This window comes from Lissotriton helveticus, chromosome 7 (genome assembly GCF_964261635.1).
Source record: "Lissotriton helveticus chromosome 7, aLisHel1.1, whole genome shotgun sequence".
Classification (NCBI taxonomy): domain Eukaryota; kingdom Metazoa; phylum Chordata; class Amphibia; order Caudata; family Salamandridae; genus Lissotriton; species Lissotriton helveticus.
The window spans coordinates 1,467,258,787-1,467,273,933 of NC_136068.1; the positions used below are offsets into that span (position 1 = coordinate 1,467,258,787).

The 15,147-nt window shown below is 40.9% G+C and overlaps 1 protein-coding gene across 2 annotated transcripts in view; it reads right to left on the minus strand.

Moving 5' to 3' along the window:
• Window positions 1-2,369: 2,369 nt before the first annotated feature.
• LOC144770373 (serine/threonine-protein kinase SBK1-like) overlaps window positions 2,370-15,147 on the minus strand; it is a 198,969-nt gene continuing 186,191 nt past the window's right edge. For both annotated transcript variants that reach the window (XM_078654844.1, XM_078654843.1), the window contains exons 3-4: window positions 13,909-14,111; window positions 2,370-9,115 (exon numbers count right to left, since the gene is read on the minus strand). In XM_078654844.1, the coding sequence (XP_078510970.1) occupies window positions 8,309-9,115; window positions 13,909-14,111 (1,010 nt within the window). In that variant the 3' untranslated portion in view covers window positions 2,370-8,308. The remainder of the gene's footprint in view (window positions 9,116-13,908; window positions 14,112-15,147) is intronic.

Genomic DNA, 15,147 nt, shown 5'->3' on the forward strand with positions numbered 1-15,147 from the left:
TGTTTTTGATAAGAGTATATGACAAAGCATTTAAAACAATCATTTACAATAATATCTAAAACGCAAAAACACATGCTCGAGAAAAAACTAAAAACCAAAAACATTTAAATTATATTTTGTCAATTATTAACATTGATTTGGAGCCAAACATACTGCTAGGAAAAGAAAACATTGGCAATAAATCTACTTGAGGAATAAAGGTGAAGTTTATAGAATAATAGACTTACAATTATGTAATAGGCATTGTTGTTGGGAAAATAAACTATATGACAGGTAAAATACACAGCCTTTGTAGAAAAATATAGTCTGAAATATAGCATCAAAGAGGAAGTGGAAATCAACACTCACAAACATTTTGTATAGCATCAGAATGCAAAAAATCAAATCACACAGAATATAACTAGAAAGGTAACTAAAGAACACAAATAAAATAAATATTCCGTTATACAACAGTAAACTGGCTGAAACTGAAATAAGGGCATTTTTATCACCATAAACCACTAAGCTGCCATAAACAAAAAAGCGCGAAAGTGTAAAACATAAGAGAGCTAATATTCTTAATATGCTGCTTAATATTTTGGAGCTCATCATAATTATGCTAAAGTAGCAAAAACTCTGTACATTGCACCGAGGAGACCAGAAAACCAATTCCCTGTGGCTAGTGTACATAGATTATACTGATTTGGGCACTTCACTTGCAAGAGTCCTGTTGCACCACATTTGTAATTGACTTTTGTTATCTTCTGTGCTTCAGAGCCATTGAGCACTTAGGGCCTCATTTACAAAGAATTTGGTATAGGGCAGTACCACAAGCCTTTTTTCTGAGCTGCCCAATACCAATTTGAAAGGCAAGGAGTGCACCATATTTACAAGATACAGTGCATTACTACCCTTTCAGGCAGCGATGGTGTAAAATGTGCAGCTGGGCTCCAACGCAGGAATCTTGCACCATGGTGCAAGGGTGTCAGTGTTGTTGGCCGGATTGCTTTTGTGCAGGAAGTGGCAGCTTCCTGGACAAAAAACAATCACGAGAGGCACTTTCCTCATTCTATATGTGCTGCAGAATGCAGCGCACGTGGAAAGATAAAAAAAGAAGGAGAAATGAAAAATGTCTTCTTGTTACGCCTACTCCATGGAGGTGTAAGGTTTTGGTGTTGCCCCAGGTTTATATGATTTAGTAAATCCAGTGCAGCGTTAAACTCCATGGGTGTTGCATGGGAACACTCACAGCAACACCCATGTAACGCCTCCTTGGTGCTGCTTTACCTTACTCCATACCTATGAGTCCATGCAAAGCCACACAGGGTGGTTTTGAGTGGCCTCATAGATATGATTGAGAGGCCAGAGCCACCGGAGAGACATAAAAAGTGACGCTTTGCCAACTCAGGCCTATTGTACATGAGGTATTTACTATTTGCAATAACCGACTAATGCAAAATGATTTGCTACCAGTCAGCTGGTACACATGATTCTGTAGTAGTGCATGGACACGGGTGCAAATATTTCTAAATCCCACATAACCCATGTAACTCGCCCCATGCTGACAGGCAAGCGTGCCATTAGTTGCCTTGGGGTGCCAGCCATTTTTAACCACTATCCTGCAAAACAACGTCACACTAAGACATTACGGTAAAATCTGCGTCTGAAAATTGAACATTGAAGACTTTTGCATAGCACATGATAAAATAGCACAATATAGGTGGTTAAAAATAAACACTGGTGCACGATAGAAGCAGTGTAGCTTGCATAAAAAATGTGACCAATCTAGAATGACAAATGAGCAGAAGCAAGGCTTGTCACTAGAGGGCGCTGCACACACATACTTAGAAAACACTCTCATACAGTATCTCGGAGTAATTAATACAGTACAAAACTGAAGATCGCAACCTCTGTTTGTTTTTCCCTGATCAGACATATACCATAGAACCAACTTTTGAGAAGGAAGGGTTTCAACCGGGACATAAAGGCTCACTCAGCCTTTGTTCACATCTTTCTCTGACAATTTCCTCTCTAGGAGCACGCAAAATTCACAGCTACTTAGATTTTTATGAGGTTACTAGATGAGGCTAGCAGGGGGCACAATATTTTTTATTAACAACCATATGCCTTATTGAAATTGTACACTTGAAGCCTCATTTATGAGGAATTGGCGTAGGGCCGCGTCACAAGTCTTCTTGCTGCACTGCCCAAGCCAATGTGAAAGGGCAGAAATGCACTGTGTTTATGGGATACTGTATCTCCTGTCCTTTCCCCCTGCACTGGCACACAGTTTTCTGCCTAGGACCAATGTTATGTTATGTTAATCTTTATTTGTATAGCGCACAGCAACTCCCAAGAGTGTCCCGGCGCTGAACACAAAATGTAGACCACATAACATAACACCATACACATCCGCAATTCAGAAATTCACAGCTGGAAGAGCCACGTTTTCAGACTTTTCCTGAAGATAAAGAGGTCAGGACTCTGTCTGATGGTGAAAGGTAGGCTGTTCCACAACCGAGAGGCCACAGCATGAAAAGATCTGCTCCCTCCCCGGGAAAACTGAATCTTTGGGTAATATGTAGTTGATAGGATGATCTCAAAGTACGCTGGTGGAAATAAGGTTGCAGGGACCCTTGCACCATACATCCGTCGCAGGCAGGATTGTTTTTGCGCAAGAAGGGGCACCTTCTTTCATGAAAACAATCCTGAAGGGGCGTTTCCTCTTTCTATGTGTGCTTCAGAATCCAGCCCACATGGCAAGAGGAAAATACCAGGAGAAATACAAATATTTCTCCTTTCTAAACTTGCTCTGGGGAGGCGCTGCCCATGTTTACATTGTTGAGTAAATCTGGGGCAGCATTAAAATCCATGGGTGCTGCTTGGGAAAACCCTCCACAACGCCGCATCGCAGAGTAAGGGAAGGCAGTGACTTGCGCTGCTTTATCTTACTTTATATCTATGAGGCCATGCAAAGCCATGCAGAGTGGCTTTGCGTCGCCTCATAGATGTGACCGAAAGACCTGTGCCGCCGGAGCATCAAAAAAGTGACACTCAATTGGGGCAAGCCTCTCATAAATAATGCCTTAGGTTCACCCCTAGTGGACTAATTTCTGTATCTTGACTGTCTGTAGATAGAAAGGTTAGACTGGAATATGGTATGTAACCTTCTGGTAACCTCATCTTTAAGTGTTGTAATCCCCCAGGGGCAGAAGCTACATTAGACTGGGGTTTGAAGGTCATAGGTTTATGGCAGTATGCTTAGTGGTTGGTGGGTTTGGGAGAGAGACAGAGAAACAGAGAAAGAGAGAGAGACACAGAGAGGGAGAGGGAGACAGAGAGAGTGGAAAGGAGGGAGGGAGAGATACTTGTGTATAGGGTGTACAGATTCCCATTTTCATTTCTCAAGGGACTTGCGCCATGTAGAGACACTTTGTTGCGCCATCAGAAGCCGTTTCTCTGCGGGGAGTATGAGCTGCTTTGAGTAGTTTTGTTCTTATTCAATAGCAGCACCATCTAAATCAAATTCATTTACTTTATCGAGTGTGATTACTGTGTCAAACTGTATCTGAGTTACAATCTCTCAACCACCTGCAGGAAGTAGCCTTGACTACTCACTCGTGTTGCAGCTGGAAAGTCAAGTAATCAAGGGGAGTAATGTGGTTATTGTTTATGGATTAAATATAATCTCAGACACTGGCACACCAGTGATAAACAGTATAAAACATGGGTACTGTCCAGTAACCACCTACTGCACCGTGCCCCATATGCCTCACAGTGTCCTTATTACCCTATCTGCACATGTTGGAAATACTTTGCAAGAGACTGAGTTCAAGGAGTGAGTGCTATAAAACACGTTGACAGGGCCAAAAGGTGGGGTCTCATGATTCAGGGGGTAATAGCCTTTTAAAATACTTCAGACATCTAAAATCTTCTTTTAGGCTGGCAACATGTTTCCAGTGCTGCCTGAAGATACTGGGCTGGTGGCTGAACAGTAACTTCAGGTCAGGCAACCCCTGAGCAATGAAGAGGTGATAATGCTTTAAGCTGGAAATTGGTATCATTTACTGGGGTTAGTCATTTGTACGCCTATGCTACTGTTTACATTCTTGTAGACTAATGTGCAAGCCATTTGACCTAACCAATCTGACTGCAGACCTTTCGTACAGCACAGAGCTCCCTACGAGTATAGAGAGCACAGGTGCTGCCACTTCGCCATCACTACCTCTGAATTGCTGGAGTTTACATGTAGGTGGACAAAGCAGGCATGAGCTCCTTCCAGTTCGTTGACACTGACAAATCCAATGTTTAGTGTTGGAGTGTGTTATATTATTGTTTAGTTTGGGTGAGGCATAATTTCACGTTGACCAGTGAGAAGATGCATTGGCCGTGCATGATACCATTCAGTGACCCCCTGGTGCTTAAAGTGCATGGGACTTGAAGAAGATATCCATCCATCCAGCTGTTCCTCTTTGTTCCAAGTAACAGAGGTCTAATTCCTTCAGAAAAAAAGGTGAAACAGATGTTTGTTTTCAGTGTTTTTCCAGCAGGCAAAATTCTACGTAAGGCTTACATCGATTGCCTGCCATGAAAGAGTTTTCTGACTTTTTGCACCCCTTTTCCTAGTAATTAGGAACTTTTCTTTGAAATGGGAAAGTATTTTAAAGAATCAAAGTTACTATACAACCACCCAAGGAGAATAAAATTAATTAAAAAAAATTATATCTTTTTTTATTAGCTATGAAATTAAAAAAGAAAGTCTATATACAAGCTATTTAAAAACGTCAATGTTTGGAATTGGTAATTAAACAGTTTTTTTGTTTAAAAACAGTTGGATTGCTCATTAAAATATTTCGGTTTGTTTTAGGAGTTGTAAAACGTTGCAACTGTCCATACAAATGCTGTTTAGGATTAGAATACTTTTCTTGTAAGAGTAAAGACTCAATTTCCATAAAGAACTAAAAAGATGTCATGAAAAAGATGGCAATATATACATTTGCGACTTTTTTTTCCTGTTATCAGGAATATGTAGTGGCAGATGGCTGATCATTTTGCTCATGTCTTGGGCAAGGGAGGGCATGTTAGAGGGTGACAAGTAGCATACACATCTAAATACCTGGCATGGTATACTGAATAAACAGGCCTCCTGTGTAAATGGATCAGAGGCTGCCCTGCACAGTGGGCTACTGACATGGCATCCTTGGGGTATTCATTCCATGCTGAGTAAGCTGGGAGCCAGCTTGTGCTGAGTGCTAAGGAATTTATAGAACTTGTTAAGTAGAAAGGAGGAGGTGCTGGAGCGCTACAGCAGAGGCCTATTTATGGTCAATACAAACAAAAGCAACAGTTGTAACCTGCAAAACCCTCAAGCAAAGGTGAAGTGGACTTGAACTGAAAGGGAATAAGGGGACATTGGACCCGACTTGCAAACAACATTGCACACCTACATTCAATTTAGTCGTATAAATTACTCACACCTTCATTTGTGGATGTAAATTCACATTTGTGATTTACAAATCATGAATTTAGACCCGCAAAGGAATTATTTAAGGACAGGCTGTGGGTGTTCTTTTGCATGGGTGATCATCTAAGTAGGTGAATAACAACACACCTCCCAAATTGTGGCTATTTCCAACCTCCCCACCCTGGGTACAGTTGGAAGTTTAGGGACTGACTGAGAGTCTGACAGGCAGTACACTGTCCGCCAAGGTGGCTGAGAACCTTAGCTCGGCCACTGTGACGAGTACTGTCTGTCTAATATAGAAATGACTGCCGGCCCAATGGCCTTCACTGTCTATCGAAAGGAACTGCCATCATGGGAACTACTTTCAATGTAAAAAAGGTTGGTTGGCGGCCCTGTCAGTTTTGTCAGCTGTTCAACAAACTTTAAAGTTTTTGTTTTGTTGTTTTTCAGAAACAAAGAAAGTTTATTTCAGAATAATAATTTAAAAAAAATAATGAACCCCACACCCTGAGAATTTTTTCTTTTTTCCTTAGGGTGCTAGACAGAAGAATCGGACATTACACCACTAAAGAGGGCACGTAGTGTAATGTCCTTCCTCCTACTGGTAATCAAATAAAGATTTTCCATTGACAGAGCCAACAGGGGCTTTGTCAATGGAAAATGTAAGAACTGGTGGAGGGCCTAAGTGTTTGGTGGGCAGGGTAGTCTGCATGTTTGCCCCAGAGTACCCTCTCTGACAAACTGTAAATCATTCCGTCCTGTGAAGGGCAACAATCAGGCCCAGATAATCATATGTGATCAGCTCTTAGACCGTCAATCACACTCGATTGCTTTTATCAGATGCAACATTTCCCTTTTTCAAATTACATTTGCTCGAGGTTCTAGCACTGCTTTTGTCCTCAATTTAATAACTAGCGCTCACAAAGGGAAATAACAATTGCAAAAGGTGTTTGCACCCTTTTTTGTGCATTATTACCCACGTTTTACATGTTTTGTTCTCACTATCACCCGCAGTGAACAATTAGTGGTAATAGAACATGCAAAACACGAGCTCTAAAGATGTCCCTGTGCAAAAACAAGGACAAATAACATTTGTTTGATTGTTACATAAAATCAGAGAGGTACATTTCTATTCACTTGATTGCCTGCTTATATATAACAAAAAAAATCATGTAATGTAATTGATAACATTTTTAAGTGGACATTTAGACCCTAACGGAAGTGCAAAAATAGGTGCCACAATATTTGTTTTTGTTTTTGCACATATGCACAAATTGGTTGAGTGGTAAATCTAGTGCAAAAACCATGCAAATTCCTTGAAATCATTTACTATACACTAGAGTATTTTTGCGCCTACAAACACGGATGTAGTGCAAATGGACCCTGTTAAAATAAGTTAAACACATGCTACTATCAGCATCTTAGAACAATCAGGCCTGCAGGTCTGGGAAAACATACGCCTGCTTTTTGAATAGTCTAATTCCCATTTTGAAAGCATTTTTTCCAAATAAAATATCACTATTTAAAGTTGTGAAACTCTTCTCAGCAGAGCAAAGGAGACCCAATGGACCTCAAGTGTAGCCTCATAGATAAAGACATTAGTATTATGTGTGTGGCTGCTGGGAGATCTCGGGTGTAAAATCTAACACAACCAAGACTGAAAATATCACTGCATAATGTCATTAATGCATAGATGTACGGTTGAACTTCTACACTTCTGCAAATGGAGAAGGGTATAAAGGCAGAGATGATGGAGTCCCCACATGGGAACTGTAAATTTAGACAATATGCCTAGAAGTGTAGTTTGACAAATAAGGCTTCTGCCATGTCAGGGGTTTTCAGGTTATAGCCTGATAGAAATGCGGAAACACAGGACTCCACCCTTGAAAAGATCAGACTCATAAAAAGGATTAAACTATCCAACTGGCTATAGAGTGACCAAGCCCACAAATCGTAAGACCATTTTAGGTTATTGGGTTTGGTGTAATAAGTATTAGGATAAGGAATTATATATTTGGGAAGGGCAGATGGATGATGAAGCAGCATCCCAGCAAACTCTACCAGAGCTATGCAGAAATATGACGGGTAATAATAAATCTCATGTGAAGTGACTTACTCTAATCCAGTCCTTCCAGCATCAAATGCCCTGGGGCCTGAGAGACTAGTCCACGTGTGTCAGAGGAAAGCACAATGTATCTTTAGAAGTGTTTGATTTCTCTAATCCTGTGACCAGATAGGATTTTGATTAAATGAATGCAGACCGTATTTCAACATGACCTATCTCATCATGGTGGAAACCCCGCACATGGTCTAGGTAGTCCTCTGCATAGAACCTTTTTGCACCATGACCCTCTCAAAGCCTCTCTTCTCAAAACAATTGATGCATCCCTTACCCAGAGGCAGGAGGCATGGAAAGGCACTTAAATTAGCTCATTGCAAGCCAGACGAATAGTAGAGGTATTCCAAAATTCCACATCATCTGCTAATCTGCATGTCTAAGCACCTATAACTATGTGTTTAAGTCAAGCACCATGTAGTTGACTAATGGACCAGGATGACCAATTTTCCACTACAAAATGTGAGGATTAGAAAATGGCACCATTGTAGACATTTGCAATTCCCTATTTGGTTTAGAATGTTAAGCAGAGTATTTTCATTTCATTGCACACCATGTTCAGTTCCCTGCAACTCAACATAGTTGAGATAAAGCCTTGACAATGTTGGCTTGTGAATGGAAGCAGCATGACAGGCCCGTAAACAACTTTTCCTTTTGTTGAACTGGCCTACTGTTCTCAAATGTCTCTATTCTCATGTCTGTTTTCAAACTTCTCTCAATATTGTTCCTCCAGGAGGTGAACGCCCCTTTTAATTGTCCTCCTGCAGAAAGTCAGTGATATATTTGGTCTCATCAGCAAGATCATCTAGGCTTGCAGTGCTCTCTGTCCAACTTTCTTCTGGCATTGAAATGGCGCCACTGCTGGGGCACATGGGAGAACATTCAACTGAGATCATCCTGGAGCAGGAGTTGGCAGTAGTTCTGCAGTCTCTGCTGGCTTTCACTTGGAGATATCTAAGGTTATCCACCTCTTCCTCCAGGAACTGGGAGTTGTCAAGTCTCCTGGAGTTATTGTTCAAGTTGCCAGCTCTCCAGGTGACATTGAGGTATTTTAGTGCTTCGATGGCAGGACTTCTCTTGTCTGGATTGGGAGCAAGAAGTTTACGAAACATCACCATGGCTTCACTAGTGAAGGATTTCCACTGTGAAGGTGAGGCTTGGTTGTCTGGATTCCCTTGCCACTTGGCAAACTCATCATACTGGTTATCAGAATGTAAAGCAGTGTCCCAGGGAAAGAACCCTGTTGAAATACAAAAGAGCAGTACCCCAAATGCCCACACATCAAGACTTGAATCCAGCTCCAAAGTTTCACCCGCCTCAAGGCTGCAAAGTTCTGGGGAGGAGTAGGGAAGAGTCCCAGACATGGGTGATAGAGGGAACCCTTCCAGACGAGTAAGACCAAAATCACCAAGCTTTATATGATGACAAGCCTTGTCAAAAAGAAGAATGTTGTCAAGTTTGACATCTCGATGGACCAGGGCTTTGTTGTGCATAAAGTCCAGGGCTTCGGCAAGCTGTAGGGCACAACGTTTTACAGTCTGTTCAGGAAGTCCAATCTGATGATAGATAAAAAAATACATTACTTTACAAGCTATTTGAGAAGATAGACAGTGAGAATACATTTTCAAGGTGTTGCTTGAAGCATGTAATTTGCTGATTTTAATAGTTGAAATATTAGAGTGTAGTTACTATTTTTAATGGCCTTTGGTATGTTGAGTAATGCTATGCTGCTGCATGTTGGATTGCTCAATGTTTCATTGAGTCAGCTGAATTGAGTTGCATTGTGTTGAATGATGTAGCATGAAGTATTATTAAATAATTCTGGGATTATGTATCATGGAGTAATATTGAGTAATCTGTGTTGATTAATGCAAGCAATGACTATGCAGAATAGTGTTGAAGTAACATTGCATTAAATTAGGTTGTATTGAATTACATTTTATGATAGGATTTTGCACTTCAGTATATTATAGAAAATTAAAAAAATTTACAACACAAGAGGGACAACACCGTGGTTGTACATTTGCCTACTAAAATACCATGTTGTCCTTGTTCTGGGTACTCCGGGGAAGGAGTCCATAAAGCAAACAAAACAGGACTAGATGAGAGAGTATCTATCCGGAGAGGACAAATGCAGCACACATCTTTGAAGGACTAGTGATTGGTATTCCCGAATAAGCGCTAAACCTCTAGTTCAGTCTCCCCCTTTAAGGCTATGGTTGACCTGTTTCTCTAGTAGTGCTTTTGAATGATTAGAGCAACCGAGTATGGACATCCTTTCTAATCCTTTATACATCAGCATTTTCTCATCAAGCTGAGTCAGTTTTAGCCAATATTGATTAATTTCATGGCAATCTATAACAGACTCTGCAAGGGCTCAGAACAGGGCACCTCATTCCCACTGCACCTGATAAAGTTTCTGTGATGACTTAAATAAATACATATTTGTACCATATTTGCATTATATTTTAAATCAGTGGAGTGAAAGCTATTGAAACCTAGAATGTGCATTTTGGCATGGGCACATATTTGAACCTTTTCGTTCTGATAATTCCTACCCAAAAATTGATAGAACTGTCTTGTAGGCATATGGACATCATTTTAGGACTACTGACTGGGAACACTAACCCTATACATGCATCTTCTCAGAACTCTGGCATTCTTTACAGCCTCTTTGATGTAACCTTTGTAATTACAGATTTTTCATTAGCAAGTGTTCATGCAGTTCTTGCTAGTTTAAGTACTGGTTGTGCCTGTTATAAGTCATTAGCAAGCTGTAAATTAAATTTCAAGAAAATCTTTTAAAATAAATTATAGAATGTCATTTATCATGGTTAAAGATCTTGTGATGTGGTTTTCTACTAAGGCGCAAGGCGTCAAGGTACATGTGATGTCACATCTGATACCCCTAGGACTCAATTGATATTACACCACTGTTAGGCTGCCTACATATATCATTAGGAATCCTACGATACCCATTCAAAATACAAGGCAGGCAATACGAATTCACAGGACAGTAAAGGCACTGCTAGAAATATATCCCATACTTTTCATTTCTGCCTTGGAGCCCGAAATGGATAGACAGATCAAACAAGCAAAATCTCTTTCTAAAACAGAATTTAATCAATTAGTTACAGTCAACACTGAAGTTATTTCCATATAAAACATATGACTGAATGAGGTGGTGACCCAAAATGCATGATCAACTGACAAAAGTGTCTTATGAGATTTATGAAATAAGGATTGATCTCAGCATCTTTGGCAGGTAGGTATAACTATTTGCCTGAGTGGGAAGTTTCAATACATCTAAGGTACTATAAAACAACTAAAATAGCATTGAAGGATTATCAAGCCAGAATGTGTCTATTCATAGGTGGCAGGTACTCCCAGGTAGGTATTGACAGGGGTGTAGTCAGAGAGCTGAAACGAAGCCGAGCACCATCTCCACCCCGTCAATAATTACCTCTGCGTGCCCTCTGCCTTAGATAACATTGCTGTTATAAATCAGACCCATAAGATTTGGGATAGAATTCAGATGGTGGATTTTTAATTTGATTATTATTAATAGTAACAATATGGTAAATATAGCTTTTTTATATCTTCTTTTTAAATGTATTACTATAGATTTTTATAGGTGTAAGAAACTATTTACAGGCAGATCAAGTATTTAGAAAGAATGAATGTGCTTTTCTGTGGACAGTGAGTAGGGGTGGGTGGTAAACTCTGCTCCACCGGTGGAGGATGTGGAGTGGCGCCACTCCCCGCTCCACTTGCAGCGTGGAGTTCGGCAAAAACTCCGCCAACTGCTGGCAGAGTGGAGTTTACCAGCGTGCTCACCCCATGGAAGAGGAAAACAATTTGGATAGATACCTAGGGCCTTAGTTACACATGAAATGTATAGCACACAATGCTGCAGTGTCAGCAGTGCACTACTGATGCCGATTTGCATGATTGCAGGAGTGCTCTCCCAAGAAAATTTCCATCAGACTGCAACCGATTGCAGGGCACCGAGATACCCTTTGAGGCCACTCTGGCCCATCCACGACCTCTTGATTTATGCCCTACAGTTGGCTCTAGGAGGCATGGGTTACTGACAGGACCTGCAGGTGAACGCGATGCCCCATAAGTAGTCTCTAGGCTATAGAGGGGTGGCGGCTGCTACTTTCCATTTGCAGTGTGACCGTGTGGTTCAGTTTGGGGTGGACAGCGCAGAGGGTAGGGTGCACTGCTCGACATAGTATTTGCAAGAGGTGGCCTGGGTCGGGGTGGCCTTTCTCAGTAAGATAGCAGCTGTGGGTGAGGCATGTGTACCCCTGGATGTGCTGCAAGGCTCTGCAAGATCCTGGCTGCCTTACAGTAGACATGGGTGGGGAGGCACAGGGGTGGTGGTTCCTCACAGTACGGAGTGTGTGCAGTGTGCATCAGTTTACATTTGTCAATCAATATATAGAAAATATACTGTGGGGCAGATTTACAATAACTGGCGCATCCCTGCATATCAGCAGGGATGCGCCAGTTATTGTGCGCCGCAACTACGCTAGCCTGGATGCGCCGCATTTACAATGCGGTGCACCATGGGGCAAAAACGGCACAGATGGGTCACGCATCTGTGCCGTAAAAGTGGCACATTGCTGGAGTTGCGTCGCAAGCGTGACGCAGCTCCAGCAATGCTCTGGGGGGCCCTAACTCCACAATGTTGCGTCAATCCTTACACCTGCTTGAAACAGGCGCAGGGTTTTGATGCAGCATGGGCCCAAAAGTGACTGAGTGAAATCTTGTAGATTTCACTTAGCCACTTTTAAGAGGCTTTCCTGTGCCGGAACGCCCCCCCCCCTGCGCAGGAACGCATTCTTCTGGCGCAGGGCTTTACAACGTGACGCATCTGGGAGATGAGTCACGTTGTAAATACCCCGCACCATGGCGCATCTTTTGTGAAACTTTTGCGCCGCCGCTGCATCACAAAAGTGACGCAACGGCAGCGTAAAAGAGGCTCAAGGGGCTTGTAAATCTGGCCCTGTATATTTTTGTTGCTGCAATCGCAAAGCGATGTTGGTGAAGGTATTTTTCAACAAGTGCTCTGTGAAATGCAGACTGGGAGGGGAGGTGTGTGAAGCAGTTGGTGTTTTTCAAATTCAATGCCACACTGTGCTGTCACTATCAGTCTGTGGAAAGCCGCAGAGGTAAGCTTTGTAGGCATCTAGCTCACTTCATGCAAGTTCTAGGCAGATAGTGTAGTTTATTGGCGCGGCATGCATCCATTTTTACTGAAAAAACGGCTCCGAAAAGGTTTCAGCAAAAGTAGTCATGGCCATATTGGTGATGCCTTCTGAAAGGCCCATCTTTTCTAATGAGATATGTTTCACTAAACGTGCTGAGGCAGCAGCCTTTAGTATCATCTCTGGGTGGCAGAGCCACAATCCATCCGCTAGCGTAACTCTGTGGAATTTGGCGGAGTTTTCCAGTAACTCTGTGAACTCCACCCAGGCCTAGTAGTGAGACCCAACAAATGAGTTTGGTTTGTAACATTTTATTCCTTTTTTTTTCTTCTCCCATTTCGCTTTTGTTAATATTTGCAACTCCATGTATGAAAGTGATCTGGCTTCAAAATTGTTTTTTTGCCGAGTTACAACTTGACTTGCATTCAACAGTACTTAATTAAAACATATTTTAAACAAAATAACTTTATAAATCAGATAGATCAATACTATTTTTGATCATGGTGACAACATAATGGACTACTCAATTTTGATAAACTTGGAGCATGTTCAATAAGTAACAAAAACTATGGAAATTAATGTTTCGGGGACTCATTTAAGGATGTTCCGCACCACATTTCCCAGTGCAGACACATTCTCTGAAGTAGGTGAACACTCAGTTTTTTTATTAGAACTCTTTATATTCACAGGAAGACTGTTTAGTGTTATATATGTGTTACTAATGTAATGAGGCTTTTTTCAGGTACTATCTATGAATTTTTGTGGTACATGTTGACCAGTAGAAGCCCACTAAAATGAAGCATTCAGTAGCACATAAGTTACTTATTTACAAGCTAGTTTGTCAAGCAACTTATATGATACAATTAAAACTTATTAGGGTGGAAGGATTGGAAACAACTACAGCACCTAATTCCTGTTACAAATATTGAGTTTGAAAGAGATGAGAGACACAAGTGGATGGCAGTTTGGACCATGACTTTCTAAGTTGATCTCATAACCTAATTGGATATTCACAGGCACTCTGAATCAGCAGTAGAAGCCTATACAACCAAGCACTACTCATCTTGAAAATTGTACCCAATTCATGAGTGGAAATACCTTTATAAATGAAATTTCCAGAAGACTTAACATACCCCTGGTTTCATAATCGAGAAGAGATCTCCCGCTGATGCCAACTCCTGCACGAAGATGAAGTACTTCTCAGTCTCAAAGGCAATTCCAAAGGTACCAATGATTCGTGGGTAAGAAGAGAGGCAGAGTGAAATGCAGTACTCAAGAAGGAAATTCGAACGCCTTGTGGTCTTCTTATTCATTAGCTTGAGGGCCATGGCCTTGCCTAACCAAAAAGATAAATGAAATGTATTATGTGATGTTATTTTCTATTATGTTAATGAAGATTTGTATTGTGCAGTATTGCACTTGGTATGGACTCACGATGGTCAAACACTGTTCCATTTAAATGTTTTGATATATGTTAAACGATATTGCAAGATGGTAGAACTGTCAGGCTGTGGATTTCAGGAGTATTATAAAGACAATTTTGTGAATATGTTTTTCCTTTAATATTTTGTCAACACTTGTGATGACAAAGGGCAAGGATAGCTATGAGAAATCGATTTTTTAAATCAATAAAGGGTGTGTGAACTATGTCCCAAATGCTCACAACCTAATAATTTGCTATGCTTGCAATGTCAGGATCCCAGACAATTTAGCAGTTAAAGTTGAGCACAACTTGACAAATGGTTCTTACAGTTCAGTTTAAAGGTCATAAATTTCAAATAACCAATTCCATTGCTCATTATGAATTCTTCAAGCGCTACCCTATTAAAACACAGAGAATCCTGAAACCTCAGCATCACACAATGCATTTCAGTGTGGAGCTATCATCTACCACTGACCTTCTAGATACTCTGCATTTATCACTGAGTTTATTGATGTAATGACCTCCTAGCTCTCTTCACCCCTTAAACACTAAACTGCTTAGATACTTTAATATTAGGTTGAACAAAACATCCACATATATAATTCCTCAGAGCCAGCATTCTTACACAGCATTCTCAAATCCATGTGTGGCCATGTCTCTATTATTGACCTGGAGATGCCAAGCAGACTCTATTCAATCTTCTCATGCCATCAACTTAGACTTGGCTAACTAGTTCCTGATTCCATTTTCATATCTACTCAAACCACTATTTTTTCTGTTTAAAGCAAAAGAGAATGCACATTGGCTGGAGAATACAGTAACTCTTCGCAAAGAAGATGTAAGCTCTCTTATCTCCTGCAACACTACTTGGACTCCTCCAAAAGCATTATTTTCTCATTCAGACCTTTAAATCCATTTTCAAATACATCATTGATAATTTGTGCCCCTC